Source organism: Syngnathus scovelli, chromosome 12 (genome assembly GCF_024217435.2).
Source record: "Syngnathus scovelli strain Florida chromosome 12, RoL_Ssco_1.2, whole genome shotgun sequence".
NCBI classification, from domain to species: Eukaryota; Metazoa; Chordata; class Actinopteri; order Syngnathiformes; family Syngnathidae; genus Syngnathus; species Syngnathus scovelli.
In genome coordinates, this window is record NC_090858.1 from 10,823,838 (window position 1) to 10,846,961 (window position 23,124).

At 42.7% G+C, this 23,124-nt stretch overlaps 3 protein-coding genes and 1 long non-coding RNA gene across 5 annotated transcripts; 2 read left to right on the forward strand and 2 right to left on the reverse strand.

Annotated features, from left to right (window-relative positions):
• Positions 1-405: 405 nt before the first annotated feature.
• Positions 406-9,807, forward strand: herc4 (HECT and RLD domain containing E3 ubiquitin protein ligase 4). Of its 2 annotated transcripts, XM_049736286.1 has the most exons (24): positions 406-565; positions 1,356-1,618; positions 1,724-1,883; positions 1,983-2,059; positions 2,130-2,351; positions 2,453-2,544; positions 3,492-3,622; positions 3,719-3,873; positions 4,107-4,183; positions 4,283-4,407; positions 4,548-4,607; positions 5,447-5,558; positions 5,634-5,823; positions 6,014-6,186; positions 6,283-6,402; positions 6,493-6,591; positions 6,654-6,821; positions 6,895-7,038; positions 7,286-7,452; positions 8,070-8,136; positions 8,257-8,339; positions 8,442-8,625; positions 8,753-8,855; positions 8,950-9,807. In XM_049736286.1, the coding sequence occupies exons 2-24, from the start codon at positions 1,393-1,395 to the stop codon at positions 9,156-9,158; spliced, it is 3,144 nt and encodes a 1,047-aa protein (XP_049592243.1). In that variant the 5' UTR covers positions 406-565; positions 1,356-1,392; the 3' UTR covers positions 9,159-9,807. The 2 variants fall into 2 exon arrangements, with proteins under 2 accessions (XP_049592243.1, XP_049592242.1); XM_049736285.1 differs by having other exon boundaries at positions 6,283-6,591.
• Positions 9,808-11,665: 1,858 nt separating this feature from the next.
• Positions 11,666-15,672, reverse strand: LOC125978712 (antigen peptide transporter 2). Its single transcript, XM_049736320.2, has 11 exons — positions 15,032-15,672; positions 14,724-14,838; positions 14,368-14,498; positions 14,054-14,259; positions 13,751-13,948; positions 13,460-13,588; positions 13,183-13,371; positions 12,787-12,960; positions 12,444-12,603; positions 12,136-12,272; positions 11,666-12,021 (listed from the first exon to the last, which is right to left on the reverse strand). The coding sequence occupies exons 1-11, from the start codon at positions 15,546-15,548 to the stop codon at positions 11,830-11,832; spliced, it is 2,148 nt and encodes a 715-aa protein (XP_049592277.1). The 5' UTR covers positions 15,549-15,672; the 3' UTR covers positions 11,666-11,829.
• Positions 15,673-16,864: 1,192 nt separating this feature from the next.
• LOC137839508 (antigen peptide transporter 2-like) lies at positions 16,865-20,752 on the reverse strand. Its single transcript, XM_049736319.2, has 11 exons — positions 20,236-20,752; positions 19,944-20,058; positions 19,587-19,717; positions 19,283-19,488; positions 18,980-19,177; positions 18,689-18,817; positions 18,412-18,600; positions 18,016-18,189; positions 17,674-17,833; positions 17,335-17,471; positions 16,865-17,220 (listed from the first exon to the last, which is right to left on the reverse strand). Exons 1-11 carry the CDS (start codon positions 20,750-20,752, stop codon positions 17,029-17,031), a joined length of 2,148 nt encoding a protein of 715 aa, XP_049592276.1. The 3' UTR covers positions 16,865-17,028.
• On the forward strand, positions 17,422-19,860 carry LOC125978736 (uncharacterized). The gene is made up of 2 exons (XR_007485126.1): positions 17,422-17,561; positions 18,336-19,860. It is a non-coding gene; the product is annotated as an uncharacterized lncRNA (long non-coding RNA).
• Positions 20,753-23,124: the final 2,372 nt, after the last annotated feature.

The window sequence follows — 23,124 nt, forward strand, 5'->3', positions numbered from 1 at the left end:
TAGTTTTCATTACCATATGCCAAGAATGTGTGTGCGTGTGTGTGCGTGTGTGTGTGCACGCGCGTGTGTGTGTGCACGCGCGCGCATGCAAAATGTGTTAAAACGCACTAAACAGCGCATGCGCAGCTCGCCGTGAACGTTGTCGACGCTTCGCGATATTTCTTCCCCATTGTGAATAAAGATAACGTCAGTAACGGAACTACCACGAGTTTACCTTCAGGTTAAAGGTACAAACGTTTGCGCTCGACAATACGAGCAGCAACATAAACAGCACGAAAATAACAATTACAAACTTCAGTCATTCGTATTGATTTATGAATATCAGTTAGACGCGCAATAGATCATGCCTAGCCAATAAAGACATCGACATGATGAGTTTTGTAAACCAAGTATAATCGACAATGCAAGTTGTTAAATATGAACAACTTGACGTGCTGTAGTCCCCCCCAGCACGCTCGTAACAGCAGTTGTTGACAGATAAGGAAGGGTATGTGGAGTGGAGCGGTGGAGCAACTGTGACAACGTGAGCTACACAACAATAGCGACATTAGCGCAGTCTACATCGGTAAGATTTGCTGTGTGCTGCTTTTAGTGCCTTTTCACGACAATGCACCCACCACTGGGTATTCCGCTGCTTCCAAAACCGTGCGTGGCAAGCCAAGAGAACGTACAACTAAACCGTAGCAAGATCGTGTTTAAGCTTAAAAAGCCTTTGGAAACCTCTGCTGTATAGAGTTTAAATGAAACATTGAGAAGGGGCTAATCCTGGCTAAGGCTAATAGTCTCGCCATCCGTGCTAAGGACGTCAAAGTAAGAAAGCACTGTGGATAAAGATAGCCGTAAAGACAAGCTAGTCGCTATCTTGATTTTAGCCCTGTGTTGTATTCGTTAGAAAACGCTGACTTCCGTAAATGCGCTTGACCTAATTGCCATAATCTCAATGGCTACAAATTAAGTTCATAACAAGCGTATTATTTGGTCTGAAGCCGACGGTGAGAGTTCACTTTAATTTGGGATGTAAACCGAATGTCATACAGTAGTTTTTGTAGTATGACAGCTTGACAACTTGTTTAAAGGGGATGGAGTAGGCACTATATATATTGCTACTCATCCCTCGTTTTCTTTGTCCACGCCCACTAGGATGTATTGTAAAGTATTTTGCTCAAGGTCACTTTGATATAGTCACCAGAGGCTGAGAATCGGACCAACAACATTCTGTGTGACAGACGACTACTCTACCACCTGAGGCATGCGGCCATGCTGGCCCACATAGTATAAATGAGTTAATATTTGTGTGAACCTGGGTGATTGGTTTGAGTTTGAAATCATTTCTCTTTTCAATTATATGCACCTAGGCTCCTGCTGGCTTATTTAGCCACAAGGAAAACCACAATGCTGTGCTGGGGCAATGCTTCCTATGGCCAGCTTGGTTTGGGGGGCATCGATGAAGAGATAGTGGTGGAGCCAAGGAATTGTGACTTCTTCCTTGCAAAGCAAGTGCGCGATGTAGGCTGTGGACGCAAGCACACAGCAATCGTGCTGGATGATGGGACAGTATACACGTGTGGTTGCAATGATCTCGGTCAACTTGGCCATGAGAAGTCCCGGAAGAAACCAGGTTAATGTTTTTATTTAAAAAAAAAATGTTCAGTCTAAGTCATTTAGTTCATGGTCCTTTCTTTTTGTGAAATGACTATCATTTAATATCTTTTTCCTCTATTAGAACAGGTTGTGGCTCTGGATGCTCAGATCATAATAGCAGTGTCCTGTGGAGAGTCCCATACACTTGCCTTGAATGACAGCGGGCAAGTTTTCTCATGGGGCCTTGGTTCAGATGGACAGCTGGGCTTAAACAACTTTGAAGAATGTGTTCGTGTGCCTAGGTGATTTGATGTTATTTTGCTCATATGCTGTTTTATGTACCAATGATGAGAAAAAAAGCAAGAATATTTGTTTCACCTTCTTCTCTCTGATCACGGCAGGAACATCAAGACTTTGACGGATGTTCAAATCACTCAGGTAGCCTGTGGGTACTGGCACTCACTAGCACTTTCAAAAGGTGAAGATGGTGCTTAACCATAATCACCATGACCACAATCTTATTGATATGTTTATTTTGTTCTTCCCAGGGAGCCAGGTTTTCTCCTGGGGTCAAAATCGATATGGACAGCTCGGCCTAGGAGCAAATCAACAAGGCATTTCTACCCCTCAAATCATTCAGGCTTTGCAGGGCATTCCTTTTGCTCAGATATCAGCAGGTGGCGCTCACAGTTTCACCCTCACGCTCTCAGGAGCTGTGTTTGGTTGGGGCCGTAACAAGTTTGGTCAGCTCGGTGTCAATGACACCAATGGTGAGAGAAGCTATCGAATATTAATACATGTGAAGCTTTTTTTCCACAATGCATAATACGTTTGGTCTTGACAATATTTGGCTCTGCATTTTTTTTTCCAGACCGGTGTTTTCCAACCCTGCTGAAGTCACTTAGATCGCAGAGAGTTATTTTTGTCTCCTGTGGAGAAGATCATACAGCAGCCTTGACCAAGGTAAGTTACATTTTGCAGCTGGTGTAAAATTAAATTCATTATCACAGCTTGGCGGACATATGGAAAGTAAATTAATAGGAAAGTAAATAACTTCACAACAATTTTATGTAGTTTTTTTTTTCAATGATACATTTATTACTGTATTGTCTTTTAGTTTGACTCTAATATTGTAGTTATTTCTTAGATTTACACTCAAAACTGTAGTTACTAAGTCAAAGTCTGCGTTATTGTCAATTTCCTCGCATGCCGAGACACATAAAGAGATCGAAATTTCGTTCCCACTATCCCACGGTGACAAGACATAGTTCACAATGTACATACAAGTAAACAACACAAGAAAAATAAAACAAGAAGGCACAAACAATGAATAAATAAGAGTGATGAATAAATAATAAATAAACAAATAACACAATAAATAAGAGGAGCAAAAATGGAGCAAGTGTGCATATAGCAGACAGTCAGAATATAGTGCAAAAAGTACAGGACGCTACGCAGAAGGGGCAAGAGAGTTCAGGATTCTAACAGCCTGGAGAATGAAGCTGTTGGTGAGTCTGGCGGTGCGGGAGCGCAGGCTTCTGTACCTCTTCCCAGACGGCAGAAGATCAAACAAAGAGTGAGCGGGGTGACTCACATCACTCACAATCGTGGTCGCCTTGCGGGTGAGATGGGAGGTGTAAATTCAATAATGTAGTAATTGGAAAAGGAAGATACTGCAAGTGTATACATGTGATTGTAATACTGCTCTACGATAATTACTATAATCACAATGCAAAGAATAAGTTGAATTATTTACTTGTGTGGTTCCTTTTCCTATTAAGACTGTTGCTAACTGTCAATACCATCAATAAAATTCACACGGTTGAATGATGTACTGTATTTTCTTTTATTTAATTCATTTGTTCATTTCTGCGTGAGAGAGTTTAGAACTGGTGTTACTACTTCTACAGGAAGGAGGTGTCTTTACCTTCGGAGCAGGAGGATATGGTCAGCTGGGACATAACTCTACAAATCATGAAATCAATCCAAGGAAAGTGTTTGAGCTCATGGGAAATGTAGTCACGCAGATTGCATGTGGAAGGTAAGACTACACACTGTGTTACAAAATCACATGTTTTTCATATTTATTCAAGATTGCCCCCCCCCCACCTCCCCCAAATCATTTTGCTCATGAAAGGCAGCACACACTGGCTTTCACACCCTCATGTGGAAAGATGGACTCATTTGGTCTTGGTGGGAATGGACAGCTCGGTACACGCTCCAGCTGCAACAGGAAAACTCCGGGCCCTGTCAAGTTTCCCTGGATACACTCAGTTGATTCAGATGATAGTGGTGAGACTCAGTGGAATATGATCAATGAAACTAATAAAAAAACTTAATTGACTAACTCCTTCCGTAAATCTAAACATGTTTGCTTTCTTCATTTTTTTGCTGCAACAGTATTAGGAATCTGCAATTGGGCTCTGTTTTCAAAAATGTTTGACAAATTGAGGCTAACTTTCTCATGCTTACCCGTCACCTGTCTAAAATGAATTTGGGTGATTAACCGCTTTACTTCCATATAGTCATGAACCAGAACTGTTGTATCAAGAGGATTTATGCAGGAGGGGACCAAAGCTTTGCTCACTATTGTACTGCTAACGTAAGTTTCCCTTTTTATTTGGTAACAACATACTTAACAGGGGTTTTATCCGGTGTAGCAAATTCGTAATTTTTTGGGGGGCGGGGATTGTTCTTGTAGAGCCTGCAAAACAATGAGAAAGTGGCGACACATGACACCCAGCGAAGAGTTTGTACTTTGAATGAGGAAACCATACAAAGATGGCTGAACCATACACCCGGAAGACTCCCGCCAGAAATCTCCAAGTAAAGTCCTCTCCTCGCAACAGATGACTGTGTATTAACTAATTGTACTAACTAATTGTACATGCTTCAGTCATTTCTTGATTTGAAATCAGTGGGAAATGGCAGTCACACTGATTGTTTTGCTCTTGTGATTCCCTCAGTGAGATTGACCTGGTGTTCTCAACTGCAAGCTGCCTCAACGGGTCCTTTTTGTCTATGAGGTAAGGAGCCAAAGAAAAAAAAGCACCCTCGTAGAGTTAATCCTGAGTTTAGGTGTCATAAACTATTGAAGATAAAGATGTGCATAGTTCTCTTGTGATATTATACAGAATTTGCTTTGCCTTTAAATTTTTATTTTTCCCGTCAACTAAAAAGTTGTTTCTCTTTCCCTTTTGTCTCAGATTTACTTTTAGGTGAAACAGGTAGCGTTTTTTGGATTGCCACCGGAAGTGCTCCGTTTGCTTGCTTATCAAGTCAGGCAGGGTGCAAACATGGTTTTTTTTTTTGTTTTTTTTTAATCTCTTAAGTGTGTGGTGTTTTTAAACAGCAGACTGTGTCTGTCATAATACCAAAACTGACCTTAGGACAGCATGTTTCCACAGGATAGCCAGACTGGCAGACTGCAAAGTTGAAGGAAAAGTAGTAGTAGTACTTGTAGAAGAAGAAGCTAGGCAAACTTTTTGGCTTGTCTGATAACGACACTAAAGTTACAAATACTTTTCTTAGTCATTTTTATTGTGAATGTCAACCAGTTGCTCCTCAAATTTTGTACAGCAACACCACCTCCAGGTCACTTATTGGCTATCATTCTGTTTCACATCACACAATTATATTGTGTCGTTCAACAAAAAGAAAACAAAAAAACACTCTACCGTAGAATAAAGCTGAAATTTTGCCCCGTTGTTGTTGATATACGAGTACCGTTCTTTGGATGGATGGTGAAATGTATAAATACAAAGTACTCATTTGTATGTTGTGTTATGTGCAAACAGAACCTTGCAGAATTTGCATTTGAAATCGCATCTATTCAGTCATATCAACTGTCCATTTCTGTCACCAGTCAACCAGATCACTACAGTACCAGCAGTAAATGTTCAGGAATCGATCTGAACATGGCCCGCCTCCAATTTCAAAGACTGATTACACCAGACTACCCTGAGATTGGCCAACAGGTCAGTTGTCATGAAATCAATTATAATGATTGATTCTTGCAAAGCTGACTTCTATTCTTTCTTCATCACGATCAGATTGCTGCAAGTGTGGAGAAGAATCTTATTCCAAGACTGGTCACCTCCCCTCCAGACATAGAAGCCCTGAGGCTCTACCTCATTCTTCCAGAATGCCCTCTCTTCAATGATTCCAACAATTATGTGACTATCTCTATCCCATTTGCCAAATCAGTCATCAGCCTGAAAGAAGCTCCGCTTAAAGTGCTAGGTAGGGAAAAGCATACAGACATGTTGCGACACATTTGATCATGTTTCCACCAAGCCACGCTTGTTCACTTTAGCTCACCTGGGTACATTTTGGGAACTAACATTCAAGTTTGTGTTTCCATTGTTGGGTGGGTTAGTTTTGAGAATGTTTCCCAAGCCGATGCCCAACTTTTCTGTTTGGTTTGCTTCAGCAAACTGGTGGTCCACCTTGGAGCCCCAAGTGTTCCAGCGGCTGGTCGAGATGTACAAAGAAGTGGTGGTGTACCTGCTCCAGATGCACAAGGTTGGAATCCCGTCAACAGAGCAAAGGATTTTCACCAGTTTTCTGGACACGTCACTTCGACTGCTGGAAATCCTTCACAAGGTATGAAATGAGGCATTCTGGCATTTTGATTCACTTCAATAGGGGTACCACAGTACATCCAAGTGTTAAATCACGTCCGCATTTGTGTCACTTCAGGTGAACGAGAGAGGTGGACACATTATACAGTATGATAAATTCTACATTCATGAGTTGGATGACTTAATAGACATCAGAAATGACTACATCACATGGATTCAGAGACAAATGTATCCAGGGGCAAGTCATTTCGCCTGCTTTTTGAAATTTTACATAACTTTGGATTCATCGACGAATATCACTCATTCCACGATGCCTCTCTGTCCTCAGGGTCCTGATGGCGTGGTGACCATGTGCAGGTATCCCTTTGTATTTGACGCCCCAGCAAAGACTACTCTGCTACACACCGATGCTGTTTTACAAATGCAGGTAAATAGGAGCTAATAGCGCTCGTGCTTCCAAGAATCTAATCAGCATTCTTGTATTGGTAGATGGCAGTGGATCAGGCACAAATGCAAAACTTGAGTTCCATGTTCTCGCCTGCTGTGGAATCCGTCAACCCATGCCTCATCCTGATTGTCCGGAGGGACAATATAGTTGGAGACACCATGGAAGTTCTCAGAAAGTCTAAGAACGTCGACTACAAGAAACCGCTTAAGGTTATTCCATGACAGTGAAATTCACATGAAGACATTTCCTTTTGTGAAACGTGATGGTGACTACCCATGGCAGGTTATCTTTGTGGGAGAAGAGGCAGTGGATGCGGGAGGTGTGAGAAAGGAGTTCTTCCTCTTAATCATGAAAGAGCTGTTGGATCCAAAGTACGGGATGTTTCGTTACCACGAGGAGTCCAGGCTTCTCTGGTTTTCAAGCAAGGTATTGATTGAATGGAATGGCTTGTGGCTAGCTTGTATTACACACACAAGACGAATATTGAAACCTACTAGAATTGTTCATTTCATTTTTATTTATTATGTTCATTCTAATTGCTCAAGAGCAAATTCAACACACCCTGACGCATATATTGGAGAACTAGATTACACATACAAGTAGCGACATGTACTTTGCAGTGTCAAAAAGAAAATCTTTGGTAGTTGTGACAGTTAGTTAATGTTCCTTTCAGACCTTTGAGGACATTGAATTGTTCAACCTCATCGGAGTCATATGCGGTCTGGCCATCTACAACCTCACGATTGTGGAGCTCAACTTTCCAGTGGCCCTGTACAAGAAGCTTCTGAAGAGGAATCCCACGTTAGATGACCTGAAGGAGCTCAAGCCAGAGGTGGGAAGGTAAGATCAAGGGTCATCGTCTAATTTGTCCCCTAAAGAGTCCCTCTTAAAGTTTTGGAACTGTCAGGTCAATTCCTGACTTCCTACACACTTTGACATGCAGTCTTAGGAGCCTTCACTATGTCAATTTTACAGATTTCTACTAAAACAAGTGTAACGTCAGTCAGTAAATGCTATACTCACACACTTTTAGGTAAACTTGAAGTGTGTTTCAGTGACCGCTCACAAAGTCGGACATCCCATAATTACATCAACAAAAATTTCATTCAATGCACCAAACAGCAATGACAAGCCTTGAGTACATTGCAGACAATGCGTGGAAGCATTTTATACTTTGACCCAGCAAAATCAGAGCAGCCGCATTTAAACTCAATTCCTCCTCACTTTGTGATGTCACAATGTGAGGACCTTGTGTTGTTTTCCTGGATCGGGTGAGGCTGGTGCATAGAGAGGAGAAATGAGCAGGAATGCTCCAAAATGAGTGAATGGAATTAGTATTTTAACCTGGCTACAAGCTCTAAAAAGTTTTTTGCATGATGTGGCTCCTTTTAAACAGGAGACAGTTATCACACTTTGGAACTATGCAATCGACGAATTGATAATTTGCCTTCAATTAGGAGTCTCCAACTGTTGCTGGACTACCATGAAGATGACCTTGAGGAAGCATTCTGCTTGAACTTTACAGTAAGTATGATTATCATTGTGTAACACCTCATGTAGAAATTAAGCAACAATGTTTCTGTGATGCCAAAGGTTTCTCCTAGAACACTTTTACCAATAAATCAATGACCTCTGTCTTTTTAGATCACAGAAGAAAACTACGGCGCTACAGAGGTGTTGGACCTCATACCCAATGGTGAAAACATCAATGTAAATAAATCCAACAGGTAATTGCGTAAGATCATTTTGGCACTATCTATTGAAGCAAAATTCTGTGCTCAAACCATTTCAATGCTTTGTACACATGCAACAACTGTTTGTCCATCCAGGCAGGACTTCGTCAATGCCTACGTAGACTACATATTCAACACCTCAGTTGCCCCACTCTTTGAGTGCTTCTATGCAGGCTTCCACAAGATTTGTGGAGGCAAAGTTCTAGAGCTGTTTCAGCCCAATGAACTGCAAGCCATGGTGATTGGCAACACCAACTATGACTGGACTGAACTTGAAAAGGTTTGGCATTATTTGTCTGTTTGAATAAAGTGTTGTCTGTTCATGTGTGTTGTGTAACTCAGATCCACAGATTCTTTCCGGGTTTGGATTTTTAGAATCTCATGCCTCTTTTTTCTCCCTGCCTCAGAGCACTGAATATAAGGGAGAGTACTGGGCTGAACATCCCACCATCAAGCTCTTCTGGGAAGAGTTCCACAACCTTCCTTTAGAGAAGAAAAAACAGTTTCTCTGTAAGTCTTTCTTTTTTTTTTTTATGTAGAAAGTGTAATATATAAGATGCTAGTGCTTTGAGCATGAAATGTGAAATGTCATTTGTCCCCTCAGTATTCCTCACAGGAAGTGATCGCATACCCATCTTGGGCATGAAAAGCCTTAAACTAGTGATCCAGCCGACCAATGGGGGAGAACTTTATTTGCCTGTCGCCCACACGTGCTTCAACTTATTGGACCTGCCCAAATACACTAATGCGGAAACACTGCGTGAGAAGCTTCTTCAAGCTATAGATCATAATCAAGGCTTCAATCTAGCATGAGGAAAGCTCCAGATGACCATGTTCAGAATGTTGATGGCTTCCAACGTTTTGCTTTGCAGACTGTAGGAAACGAGCAGTGTGAGCATTGCTTGAAAACAGGCTATAAGACTTTGCCATGTCAAATTTTCATGTTACTTGGATTTTTTTTCCCCCTCAGCTTTTTCAAATCTGTCATAGTGTTTTGGTGAGTAAAACACGTATTAGAAGCGGACTTACATTTCATATTGCACTTAGGCTCATTCATTGTTTGGATTTGGCAAGTTCAAGAAAGTGGTGTTAAAGTTGACACGATAGTAACAAGCAACATATAATTACCAATAAATAGCACCACCTTTCTGACAAATGAAATCTAATCCTGCAACAGTACTTGACTGAAAATGGAGAATAAAATGACCCAGTTGAAATGAACACTTCCAAGTGATCATAACAAAACATGTTTGTTTCAGTGTCTCTGAGGTGATAAAATCACATATTTACAAAGCTAACAGACCACCCCATATGCATGAAGTGTGTGCTATAGAAATGACTGTACTAACCTTTGTTTCACATGAGTTCCACTCCAGTGTGATAATTGATGCAGAATCGTGCAAGACATTTGCTTTGAGTGCATTGTGTTGGCTTTCAAGATTAAAATGGTCAACAAATGAAATGATGCTGGTCATTGTCAGGAGACACTTTCAAATATTTTATTGATATATATTAAGGCTTGACAGATTTGTAAATATGTTTGTAGGCTCAATTTGGTCTTAATAAAGAAACAGCAGACTGATGATGTTAATAATGCCTATGGTCAAGATTTCTATGAGACAGCTCATGATGGACCATGATGACTTTTGACCACTTTAATAGATTATATTTGTTAATTTGAATGGCATTTAAAAAAAATAAATCCTCCCTTTTAAAGATCACTTACAAAGGCAGCCCATCATCCTCTCTTATCCAATACAAGGCACGATGTTGGGGTTTTCTTTGTTCCTGCATACTTCTTAGGTTTCAACGTAATGTAGATGCATTGATACATTTTTAGTACATACGTATATGAAGTGCAGTCTAAAAAATGTGAAAACTACTGTAGTTTTATTTCATAGGCTTACTTTTCCCAATTTTAGGGCTTGCATGGCACAGCGTTCCAGACCAGTTGCTTGTTCCTCATCTGTAGGTATTCCTAGAAAACGTATTCGTGAATGAACAAAATGTATACGGCAATGGAAATAAGATTAATTTAAAATTGACTGTTTTTGAATGCCACCCTTATTTTCAGGGGTTGACTTATTCTAATAGGGCTGCTGTTAAAATTAGTACCCCTTGTAATTTCACTTGGGGAGGGGGCAACATGTTCAAATTTGCTACACTTGATAAAAACACCCCCCTGGAAAACACAGAAAAAGTAAATTGATGATGCAAACGGCGCTGCCGCACCATACTGGGACTTTAAACTCAAATATGGCCGGAGAACACAAACATTTGACCAGGATCACAAGATGGCGCTATGGAACCACTCTTTTTTTCACCAACCTCAAGAGCAACTTGTGCTTTTTTTTTTTTTGTTAACTAAAGTTTAGATCACAAAACTGGGAAACGCCTGCTTTTTAAAACCACGACCTAAAAACAGCATAGTTGCTCCTCAAGCAGAAATAAACAAACGAAGCCAATCTGAAGCAAGCCAAGCCAGCCAGCATGAAACACGTCGATGAGACGCTCGCTTTGTGTCATGTTATCAGAAGTATATGATGACTTTCGATGAGTCAACAGCAACTCAACAAGCTGCGGTTGATGTGGCGCTCCACTTGCAAGACAACTCAGCAAAGATCATCCAAGCGTTTTATTGCAAGCGTGTCAATAACAACAACAAAGCCACGAATGCACATTTTACATTGTAAAAATTCTAACATTTTTATTTTGTGTGAATTTACTCAATCTGTAAAATAATAAAATATGTAATACATGTTTGAAACGTGTTTAAAAAATAAATAGAATAATAAATAATGAATAAATAAATAAATATATATATATATATATATATATATATATATATATATATATATATATATATATATATATATATATATATATATATATATATAATAAAAATAAAAATATATTATATAAATAATATGATCAGTTTTTGATTATTTACCTGATATATAATCTATTTTTCTTCGAATTTTTAGAATGTATTTCATTCTAATAAATTGCTTGGTAAGAGTCTTAAGGTTTTTAAGGGTTCAAATTCATCCAGACATCAAATTTCATGATGTGACTTCCAAACGGTGGTAACTACTGACTTGATTTATTTAATTGAACAATATTAAAGTGAACGAACAAGTCCACTTGGGTTGGCTATTTTTAGTCTGTGATACAGTAAGTACATGTGAATTTAAATTTTGTAGGGGAAAAAGTATCTAAATAAATTCAGGTTGTAATTGCATGTCAGTTTGATTGATTGATTGATTGATTGATTGATTGATTGATTGATTGATTGATTGATTGATTGATTGATTGATTGATTGATTGATTGACACCTTTATTCAGAATATTCACATATACAAATAATAGCGAATTTCATGTTTGTTATCAGATCAAATCCTTGCATAACATCAAATGAAATTGAGTAAGCAAAATAAACACACAGAGAGAAAAAAGAAAAAAAGTCCTTCTGAAGGAGTTAACTTCAAGCGGTGGCGAGCATCTCTCTCATTTTACAGTACATCCCATTCTTTTCCATCAGCTGGCGGTGGGTTCCTCGCTCCTGAACACTGCCCGCGCCTATCACAGCAATCTGGTCGGCCGTCTCGATAATCTTCAGGTTGTGGGTGATCAGCAGTACGGTTCTGTCAGAAGGCCTCACCAGATCCTGCAGGACCTGCGCCCGGTGAGACGAACCTTCATGAGAATGTCTTGGAAACCATTGTCCCATTTTTATGTTGTGATTTTTCTGGCGATTTGTGGCAGGCCTGGATTGCTGAGTTTACCGTACCTTCTTTTGGCTATGCCCATCCAGGGAGCTGGTTACTTCGTCCAGGACGAGAACTCGTGGTTGCCTGACAAGCGCTCGAGCGATGGCCACACATTGCCGCTCGCTCATGGATAGTAGTCTGCCCCCCTCACCAACCTCTGGCAAACAATCAAATCCGACACTCCAGTCAAGACACGCATTTACACCGGAGACAATCATCTTCAGACGTGGAACGGTGCAAGTCTTAAGTAAAGTAAAGTAAGTCTTAAGTCTTGACTTTTAAATTTCAAAATAAGCAAGGTACAAAACTGGAGTCCACGTCCACTCACCGGTATCGTAGCCCTTCTCCAGCTGTGTGATGAAGTCGTGGGCGTTGGCCTGGAAGGCCGCCTTCTGGATGGCGTCCAGAGAGCAGTCCGCAAGGCCGTAAGCGATGTTGTATCTGATGGAACCGGAGAAGAGCACCGGCTCTTGGCTGACCACTGCAATCTGCCGAAGCACACATTGCTCTTCAGTTTGTTTAGGATTGTTAAAAACACAATCAACAATATGTGTGGGAACTCGGTCTGCTTTCGTACCGTACTATAAGATTCAAATCCAAAAAACGTGTATTGTTTCAGCCCTACTAGTCAGTTATCAGAAGAAGCCATCAGTCTTAGTTCGGGCGTTCACCTTTTTGCTGAGATAGCGGCAGTCATACGACTGCAGCTCGATGCCGTCCAACAGGATTTGTCCGTCGTGCGGATCGTACAAGCGCTTGAGCAAACTGGCGCAGGTGCTTTTTCCCTCTCCGGACACACCCACCAACGCCGTTATCTGACCCACTGGCAGCTCCAAAGAGAAGTCCTGATGACAAAGGTGTATTGAATTGAGTGCCGCATGAGAAGAAGGACTTGCCGCGGAAGAATAGCGCCAAGTTTCTCAAGTCTCCCTCCCAGTTCATGTCTCTGCTGGCTCAAGTTCAAACATCAACTACTACTTTCCGCCATTAGATTTTTGATGGAATACTACGACTGAGAATCCAGACTGACATGAGAACAAGGACCTTCACTCCATTGTGACGCCCACCTGCAGCACCACTACGTCGGGATGTGCCGGTTTGGTGAATTTGAGATGGCGGAAGATGACGTGTCCTGCGAGCCGATCGGGTGCGAGTTCCCCGTCCGTCCTGATCTGAGGCTGTCGATCGAGAACCTCAAAGACTTTACCGGCCGCACTCACCGAGTTCACCATGTGGCTGCTCGTGGAGATCAGAGTCTGGCAGGCAATATTCCCAGGATGAGTACCAGTTATAAATCCTGACAGAGATGTCGGATTCATCTGGCGATACTTTCAGCGCTGTTACCCTGATATTCTTTCCGATGTCTGACTGGTAGAGGATGAAGGAGACCAGGTTCCCGATGGTCATGTGGCCCTTCTGGATGAACAGCCTGGCGTACCACAACATCAGCACATGAATAGCCAAACCTGTCAGCTACAAGCACAGATGCACGGAAATCAACCTCTGTCTGCTCTTGGAATGGAACACTTCTCAAATGACTATCGTAGAAACAAAGGTCAGTCATTAATATTTTCGGCAGAGCCCCTGAAATCCAGTCTTGCTGCGGAATCTCCCAAAAAGTCGCCAACAGCTTACCCTTCGCGCCAGAAGAGACACAACTCTGAAAGTGTCCCGCCGGCTCTTGAGCCTGTGCGTGTCCAACAGCTTGTTGGCATAGCGACGGGCCTCGTGTTTCTCCGCGTTGAAGCTGCGCACTGTCCGAACGGCCGAGAGGATCTCATTGGCCGTTTCATTTGCCATGGTTATGGAGTCATGCGTAGCCTGCGTCAACCGCTGCAAGCACAAGGTTGATCATCGCTCATCATCCGTTTGATTGAACGGAATGGGAAGCAGAGCTGCAGAAGCAATCAAAGGATGCGACTGCTTTGTCGGCGTTACCTGGCAGTGTTTGTTGATGATGGACTGTATGCGGCCACTGACGGGGACCTCCATGAGAACTAAACACGTTAGTTTCCATGAAAGGGCCCACATGAAGATCAGCGTGTACACCATCTCTATGAGGGTCCTCAGCAGAACGTTGCTGCTCAAACAGACCGTTTCCGCCATCAGGGGGATGTCTTTGGAAAGCAAGGAAGTGAGCGCACCTGCACGTGAAGAAATCAAATATTTAAAAAAAAAAAAAAAAAAAAAACACCACACAATGTCGAGGAGTCAGAGATCTTGTTCTATCTATCTAAGTTATCATGCCTTACCTTTCTTTGTGATGTCAAAAAATGCAATTTCCTGTTTGGTCTGAGCTCGAAACAACTTTCCTTTCACTCTGCACTGGAAGGAATTGATGGCCCACTTAAGGAGACCCCCTCTGCTGCCTGTGCCCACCAAGCTGCTCCAACAAAAACAAGACGGGTATTCACTTTATCAGTGGTTCTGTCCCCGAACGGGTCTCCAAATGATTTGCCATTCAAATTATCCTATCATTTTTTTAATGAGCGTCAGCAAACGTAATCAACCAAAATCGTCAATTTTTTTATTCCTCGTGGTATTTATTAATTGATGTTAGGTTTAAGATGTAGGCTGACATTTAAGGGGTCAGGTTACACAATCTCACCTTCCCACTGAGAAGACGCCCATGAGAAGCAGCGCTGACAAGAATTCATCTGGCACATAATTGTCTCTCAGGTGGTCAATCACCTTGCCCGTGTAAAACCGGATCTGGATCTCACCTGAGTGACAAAAACACGTTCCCCCAGCGAATAGTTAGGTAGTCTCTTGCCATTTTATTTCAGATTTTAAAACGAGTAGCCTCTATTTCTCCATCCAACGAATGAAACTCGTAAGTCAAGGCACCAAAGTGATGCCCCACTCATTCAGTTGGACCCCTTCCTTCATCCTCATCATCGTCATCAGTGTACTTACAGACAGCAGCCAGGGGGAGAAAGCCAAATCCTCCCAGCAGCAAAGCCAAGTCCGGCCTGTACATGCGAACCACCCTCATGAACAAAACTCGAGGCTTTTGTCGCTTCTTTTTCGCCACACTCGAGTCCGGAAGCCAGTCTTCCCAAAACAAGGCGGCGGCCAGAGATAATCCGGCGCATATCATCCACCAGCGCGCGACCCCTGCCGCTGACCTCATCGTCGCGCCGCACGGGTGGACGCCGAGACGCATGACGGCGGACAGGCTCTCCAGGGCGGCGGGGAGCGCGCTGTGCGAGGCGAGGAAACGAGCCGGCGCCGGGGGAACTTCCCCGAGGTTAAGAAGGTAGACGGCGGTCAACGCCAAACAACACCGGATAAGCGCGAGCAGCCAGCCGGACAGCCAAAGTAAACTCCCCGCGTGCACCAGAGGTGCGATGCCGTGAACCAGGCAGGCGTCCGCGACGAGTGCCAAAGTCACCGCAAAAGTTTTGCGAAGTGCTGAACTCTTTCTCCGCATTTTTACACCTATGCAGTCTGCTTCCAAGCGCAGCAATTCGCGTGGTAGCAGCCGCTTTCGGTTTCATTTTGATGGAGCACGTCGACTTCTAAAAAATGCGTCATACTGCTTCCGCTATAATATGAGATATCGCAGGTCACAAGTCCTGCTTTCTTTGGATGACTTTGAAACACCCTGTTAAGTAAACCCAGATTTGTTCCTGAATAGTTTTGAAGATAAATGATAAAAGTTGAACTTGTAGTGTTTTGACTCTACAATATGACACACTCGATTCCGTGCTTCGTGATGACGCACTTTATTTTCCCCTCTCTCTGACACAAAATAACAAATACAATACATACATACGTACATACATACACACATACATACATACGTACGTACATACATACATACATACATACATACATACATACATACATACATACATACATACATACATACATACATACATACATACATACATACATACATACATACATACATACATACATGCATACATACATGTAGTAGTAGTTAGGACTACTATTCCAACGTGATGAAACATCGCCGTTTCCTGGTAGCGGTGCGTAACTACAACGGAAATTCGAGTTTGGCGTTCTCTGAAATCACGTGACCCTCATTTGCTGTTATCATTGCAAATATCTGAAAACCATGCTTTTATGCTAAATGTACGTCAACATTCCTGCCATATTGGATGTGGAAAAGCGCAGTGATGGGTGACATATTCTGTTTGTTTGAAACGTTCATCTAGTTTTACCAGTGTTTGTTTCACCAAAAACTAACAGTGAATTTTTAGAATGTATTTCATTCTAATAAATTGCTTGGTAAGAGTCTTAAGGTTTTTAAGGGCTCAAATTCATCCAGACATCAAATTTCATGATGTGACTTCCAAACGGTGGTAACTACTGGCTTGATTTATTTAATTGAACAATATTAAAGTGAACGAACAAGTCCACTTGGGTTGGCCATTTTGCATTTCAGCTCTCAGTCCTGAAATGGTGGAGGATTGGCGGCAGGCTTCGTCCGCCCAATTTCCTCGTTCTTGCCTAACTGGTATCTGGTGAATTCCTCGCTTGGTGCACTGTACTATACGAAAACAGTTGGTCAAATATTCTAAATTACAAACAGTGCAAGCCAAATTAATCTATCTTATTTTTAGTCTGTGATACAGTAAGTACATGTGAATTTAAATTTTTTAGGGGAAAAAGTATCTAAATAAATTCAGGTTGTAATTGCATGTCAGTTTGATTGATTGATTGATTGATTGATTGATTGATTGATTGATTGATTGATTGATTGATTGATTGATTGATTGATTGATTGATTGACACCTTTATTCAGAATATTCACATATACAAATAATAGCGAATTTCATGTTTGTTATCAGATCAAATCCTTGCATAACATCAAATGAAATTGAGTAAGCAAAATAAACACACAGAGAGAAAAAAGAAAAAAAGTCCTTCTGAAGGAGTTAACTTCAAGCGGTGGCGAGCGTCTCTCTCATTTTACAGTACATCCCATTCTTTTCCATCAGCTGGCGGTGGGTTCCTCGCTCCTGAACACTGCCCGCGCCTATCACCACAATCTGGTCGGCCGTCTCGATGGTCTTCAGATTGTGGGTGATCAGCAGTACGGTTCGGTCAGAAGTCCTCACCAGATCCTGCAGGACCTGCGCCCGATGAGACGAACCTTCATGACAATGTCTTGGAAACTTTTGTCCCATTTTTATGTTGTAATTTTTCTGGCGATTTGTGGCAGGCCTGGATTGCTGAGTTTACCGTACCTTGTTTTGGCTATGCTCATCCAGGGAGCTGGTTACTTCGTCCAGGACGAGAACTCGTGGTTGCCTGACAACCGCTCGAGCGATGGCCACACGTTGCCGCTCGCTCTTGGACAGCAGACTGCCGCCCTCACCAACCTCTGGCAGACAATCAAATCCGACACTCCAGTCAAGATGCGTATTTACACCGGAGACAATCATCTTCAGACGTGGAACCGTGCAAGTCAAAAGTAAGTCTTAAATCTTGACTTTCAAATTTTAAGGACAGCGTACTAAGACAAGTTCAAGCTAGGCAAGTCTCAAAATAAGCAAGGTACAAAACTGGAGTCCACGTCCACTCACCGGTATTGTAGCCCTTCTCCAGCTGTGTGATGAAGTCGTGGGCGTTGGCCTGTAAGGCCGCCTTCTGGATGGCGTCCAGAGAGCAGTCCGCAAGGCCGTAAGCGATGTTGTATCTGATGGAACCGGAGAAGAGCACCGGCTCTTGGCTGACCACTGCAATCTGCCGAAGCACACCTTGCTCTTCAGTTTGTTTAGGATTGTTAAAAACGCAATCAACAATATGTGTGGGAACTCGGTCTGCTTTCGTAACGTACTATAAGATTCAAATCCAAAAACGTGTATTGTTTCAGCCCTACTAGTCAGTTATCAGAAGAAGCCATCCATCTTAGTTCGGGCGTTCACCTTTTTGCTGAGATAGCGGCAGTCATACGACTGCAGCTCGATGCCGTCCAACAGGATTTGTCCGTCGTGCGGATCGTACAAGCGCTTGAGCAAACGGGCGCAGGTGCTTTTTCCCTCTCCGGACACACCCACCAACGCCGTTATCCGACCCACTGGCAGCTCCAAAGAGAAGTCCTGATGACAAAGGTGTATTGAATTGAGTGCCGCGTGAGAAGAAGGGCTTGCCGCGGAAGAATAGCGCCAAGTTTCTCAAGTCTCCCTCCCAGTTCATGTCTCTGCTGGCTCAAGTTCAAACATCAACTACTACTTTCCGCCATTAGATTTTTGATGGAATACTACGACTGAGAATCCACACTGACATGAGAACAAGGACCTTCACTCCATTGTGACGCCCACCTGCAGCACCGCTACGTCGGGATGTGCCGGGTAGGTGAATTTGAGATGGCGGAAGATGACGTGTCCTGCGAGCCGATCGGGTGCGAGTGCCCCGTCCGTCCTGATCTGAGGCTGTCGATCGAGAACCTCAAAGACTTTACCGGCCGCACCCACCGAGTTCACCATGTGGCTGCTCATGTAGATCAGAGTCTGGCAGGCAATATTCCCAGGATGAGTACCAGTTCTAAATCCTGACAGAGATGTCGGATTCATCTGGCGATACTTTCAGCGCTGTTACCCTGATATTGTCTCCGATGTCTGACTGGTAGAGGATGAAGGAGACCAGGTTCCCGATGGTCATGTGGCCCTTCTGGATGAACAGCCTGGCGTACCACAACATCAGCACATGAATAGCCAAACCTGTCAGCTACAAGCACAAATGCACGGAAATCAACCTCTGTCTGCTCTTGGAATGGAACACTTCTCAAATGACTATCGTAGAAACAAAGGTCAGTCATTAATATTTTTGGCAGAGCCCCTGAAATCCAGTCTTGCTGCGGAATCTCCAAAAAAGTCGCCAACAGCTTACCCTTCGCGCCAGAAGAGACACAACTCTGAAAGTGTCCCGCCGGCTCTTGAGTCTGTGCGTGTCCAACAGCTTGTTGTCATAGCGACGGGCCTCGTGTTTCTCCGCGTTGAAGCTGCGCACTGTCCGAACGGCCGAGAGGATCTCATTGGCCGTTTCATTTGCCGCGGTCATGGAGTCATGCGTAGCCTGCGTCAACCGCTGCAAGCACAAGGTTGATCATCGCTCATCATCCGTTTGATTGAACGGAATGGGAAGCAGAGCTGCAGAAGCAATCAATGGATGCGACTGCTTTGTCGGCGTTACCTGGCAGTGTTTGTCGGTGATGGACTGTATGCGGCCACTGACGGGGACCTCCATGAGAACTAAACACGTCAGTGTCCATGAAAGATCCAACATGAAGATCAGTGTGTACACCGTCTTTATGAGGGTCCTCAGCACAACGTTGATGTTCAGACAAACCGTTTGCGCCATCAGGGGGATGTCTTTGGAAAGCAAGGAAGTGAGCTCACCTGCACGCGAAGAAATCAAATAGTTAAAAAAAAAAAAAAAAAACACCACAATGTCGAGGAGTCAGAGATCTTGTTCTATCTAAGTTATCAGGCCTTACCGATCTTTGTGGTGTCAAAAAATGCAATTTCCTGTTTGGTCTGAGCTCGAAACAACTTTCCTTTCACTCTGCACTGGAAGGAGTTGATGGCCCACATAAGGAGACCCCCTCTGCCGCCTGTGCCCACCAAGCTGCTCCAACAAAATCAAGACGGGTATTCACTTTATCAATGTTTCTGTCCCTGAACAGGTCTCCAAATGATTTGCCATTCAAATTATCCCATCATTTTTTTAATGAGCGTCAGAAAACGTAATAAACCAAAATCGGCAATTTTTTTCATTCCTCGTGGTATTTATTAATTGATGTTAGGTTTATGATGTAGGCTGACATTTTGGGGGTCAGGTTACACAATCTCACCTTCCCACTGAGAAGACGCCCATGAGAAGCAGCGCTGACAAGAATTCATCTGGCACATAATTGTCTCTCAGGTTGTCAATCACCTTGCCCGTGTAAAACCGGATCTGGATCTCACCTGAGTGACAAAAACACGTTCCCCAAGTGAATAGTTAGGTAGTCTCTTGCCATTTTATTTCAGATTTTAAAACGAGTAGCCTCTATTTCTCTATCCAACGAATGAAACTCGTAAGTCAAGGCACCAAAGTGATGCCCCACTTTCCTTCATCCTCATCATCGTCATCAGTGTACTTACAGACAGCAGCCAGGGTGAGAAAGCCAAATCCTCCCAGCAGCAAAGCCAAGTCCGGCCTGTACATGCGAACCACCCTCATGAACAAAACTCGAGGCTTTTGTCGCTTCTTTTTCGCCCCACTCGAGTCCGGAAGCCAGCCTTCCCAAAACAAGGCGGCGGCCAGAGATAATCCGGCGCATATCATCCACCAGCGCGCGACCCCTGCCGCTGACCTCATCGTCGCGCCGCACGGGTGGACGCCGAGACGCATGACGGCGGACAGGCTCTCCAGGGCGGCGGGGAGCGCGCTGTGCAAGGCGAGGAAACGAGCCGGCGCCGGGGGAACTTCCCCGAGGTTAAGAAGGTAGACGGCGGTCAACGCCAAACAACACCGGATAAGCGCGAGCAGCCAGCCCGACAGCCAAAGTAAATTCCCCGCGTGCACCAGAGGTGCGATGCCGTGAACCAGGCAGGCGTCCGCGACGAGTGCCAAAATCACCGCAAAAGTTTTGCGAAGTGCTGAACTATTTCTCCGCATTTTTACACCTATGCAGTCTGCTTCCAAGCGCAGCAATTCGCGTGGTAGCAGCCGCTTTCGGTTTCATTTTGATGGAGCACGTCGACTTCTAATAATTGCGTCATACTGCTTCCACTGTAATATGAGATATCGCAGGTCACAAGTCTTGCTTATTTTAGATGACTTTGAAACACCCTGTTAAGTAAACCCAGATTTTTTCCTGAATATTTTTGAAGATAAATGATAAAAGTTGAACTTGTAGTGTTTTGACTCTACAATATGACACACTCGATTCCGTGCTTCGTGATGACGCACTTTATTTTCCCCTCTCTCTGACACAAAATAACAAATACAATACAATACATACATACAATACATACATACATACATACATACATACATACATACATACATACATACATACATACATACATACATACATACATACATGTAGTAGTAGTTAGGACTACTATTCCAACGTGATGAAACATCGCCGTCTCCTGGTAACGGTGCGTAACTACAACGGAAATGCGAGTTTGGCGTTCTCTGAAATCACGTGACCCTCATTTGCTGTTATCATTGAAAATATCTGTAAACCATTCTTTTTTGCTAAATGTACGTTAACATTCCCGCCATATTGGATGTGGAAAAGCGCAGTGATGGGTGACATATCCTGTTTGTTTGAAACGTTCATCTAGTTTTACCAGTGTTTGTTTCACCAAAAACTAACAGTGTATGTTGGGAGTTTAAGATCAGGGGATGCTTCGAGAATAATTGTCAATTTGTTTTGTATTTGTGAAACCCTTTGAGAATTCTTGTGATTTAGGGCTATATAAATAAACTTGACTTGACTATTTTATTTCCAAAACAGCTTTTGACTTTATCACCTTCACTGGCCAGACGCTTAGTTCCAAATTCGTCTTTAAAATTTCACTAAATTGCCTGAAAGTATCAAGTGGGAGTGTCTGTCCGGGTGAACACCTGATGTAAGGCTTGTCTGCTTTTGGGGCTGTAGCCAATGAGCTCGTCACACTGGTTTATCTGCATTTTTTTACCTTTGAACTATAGATAATTCGAAGACGAATCAAGTAGTGTGTATTGTAAAAACGTATTTCTATGGTAGTAGACTGGGGTCAAAACGTTTGTACTGAAAATAAACGTGTTGAGATTGAAACTTGAAAAAAAAATCAAAATCAAAATACTTGTATTAAAAGTTTTTCGAGTTGAAAATAATTTTGCTTCACTTTGTTTTGGGAATAAACTTAATTTTCAGGTTTCACCTCCATTTATTTTTCAAGTTTTGAGGTATTTTTTTTGTCAGTTGCATGTTTTATATTTTCAGAATCACATCTCTTTCAACTCATGCTTTTTCAGATTCTGATCTTTTTTTTTCAAGAGCATTAAATACTACTTTAAATGGCGTGTTTTTATATCCCCCCCCCATATGCGCTCGTTCTCAGGGGAATGCTGGACGATGCTCAGATTTGGTCAATAAGCACTAAATTATTCAAAAAGAGTAATTCAAGATCTTCCTTTCAGTCCTGTTGAATGATGTAACACGAGAACCTTGCTGTTTTGGATTATTATTATACCTGAGAGGGATGACATCTTTGTTTTTGAGCATTCTGCTAAGAAGATTGTGTTGCATTACGCAATCGCGTACTCTTGTTTGTATTTACCGTGTGCATGCTTGATGCTATTTTACAAATGGCCGCTCATTTGTAAAACAGCATCAAGCATCCTCCCCCTGTGCCATATGGCCGTCTTTGTTATTACCCATAAAACAAGGGTTAATAATGTCACCCACCATGCTGCCCTCCCTACACGCCATTCATCCTTCTTTCCTGCATCTCACATAAGCGACCCCGTGAGAGTATCAAATAAATGCTCAAACAGCCTGGACCTCATTTGTGTTCCTCTTTTCTGTCTGCATGATTCTTTCACACTCCAACATAGCATGTATGTCACCCAGCGGCGACATCTTCATCATCATCATTGTCCTCACACATCACAGCAATGACATGCTTGGTGTCAATGTCAAGACATCACTCCATCCAAAATCAAGCCCGTTCTCCAATGAACCGTGTTTGCAGGTCACATGACCGACACCGTAACTCCCTCCAACTTGATGATATCATAAACTATGCTCGTTCATTAAAAATTCAACACGGCGCTCGGTCTTTATTAGCTCGGCTGATCGTGACATTTTACAGACTCTGTTAAATAAGTCTGATGGTGTCATTAGGCCGAGCATCCCCGAGTTTAATATCTCCTCCCGTGGGGGATATCAGCTCATTTGTGAGAAATTTGACTTTAATAATAAAGATATTTCAATACATCAGATCAGGAGTGATTCGTCATTATTTAGAATCTCCGAACAGTGTCGTGTGAAT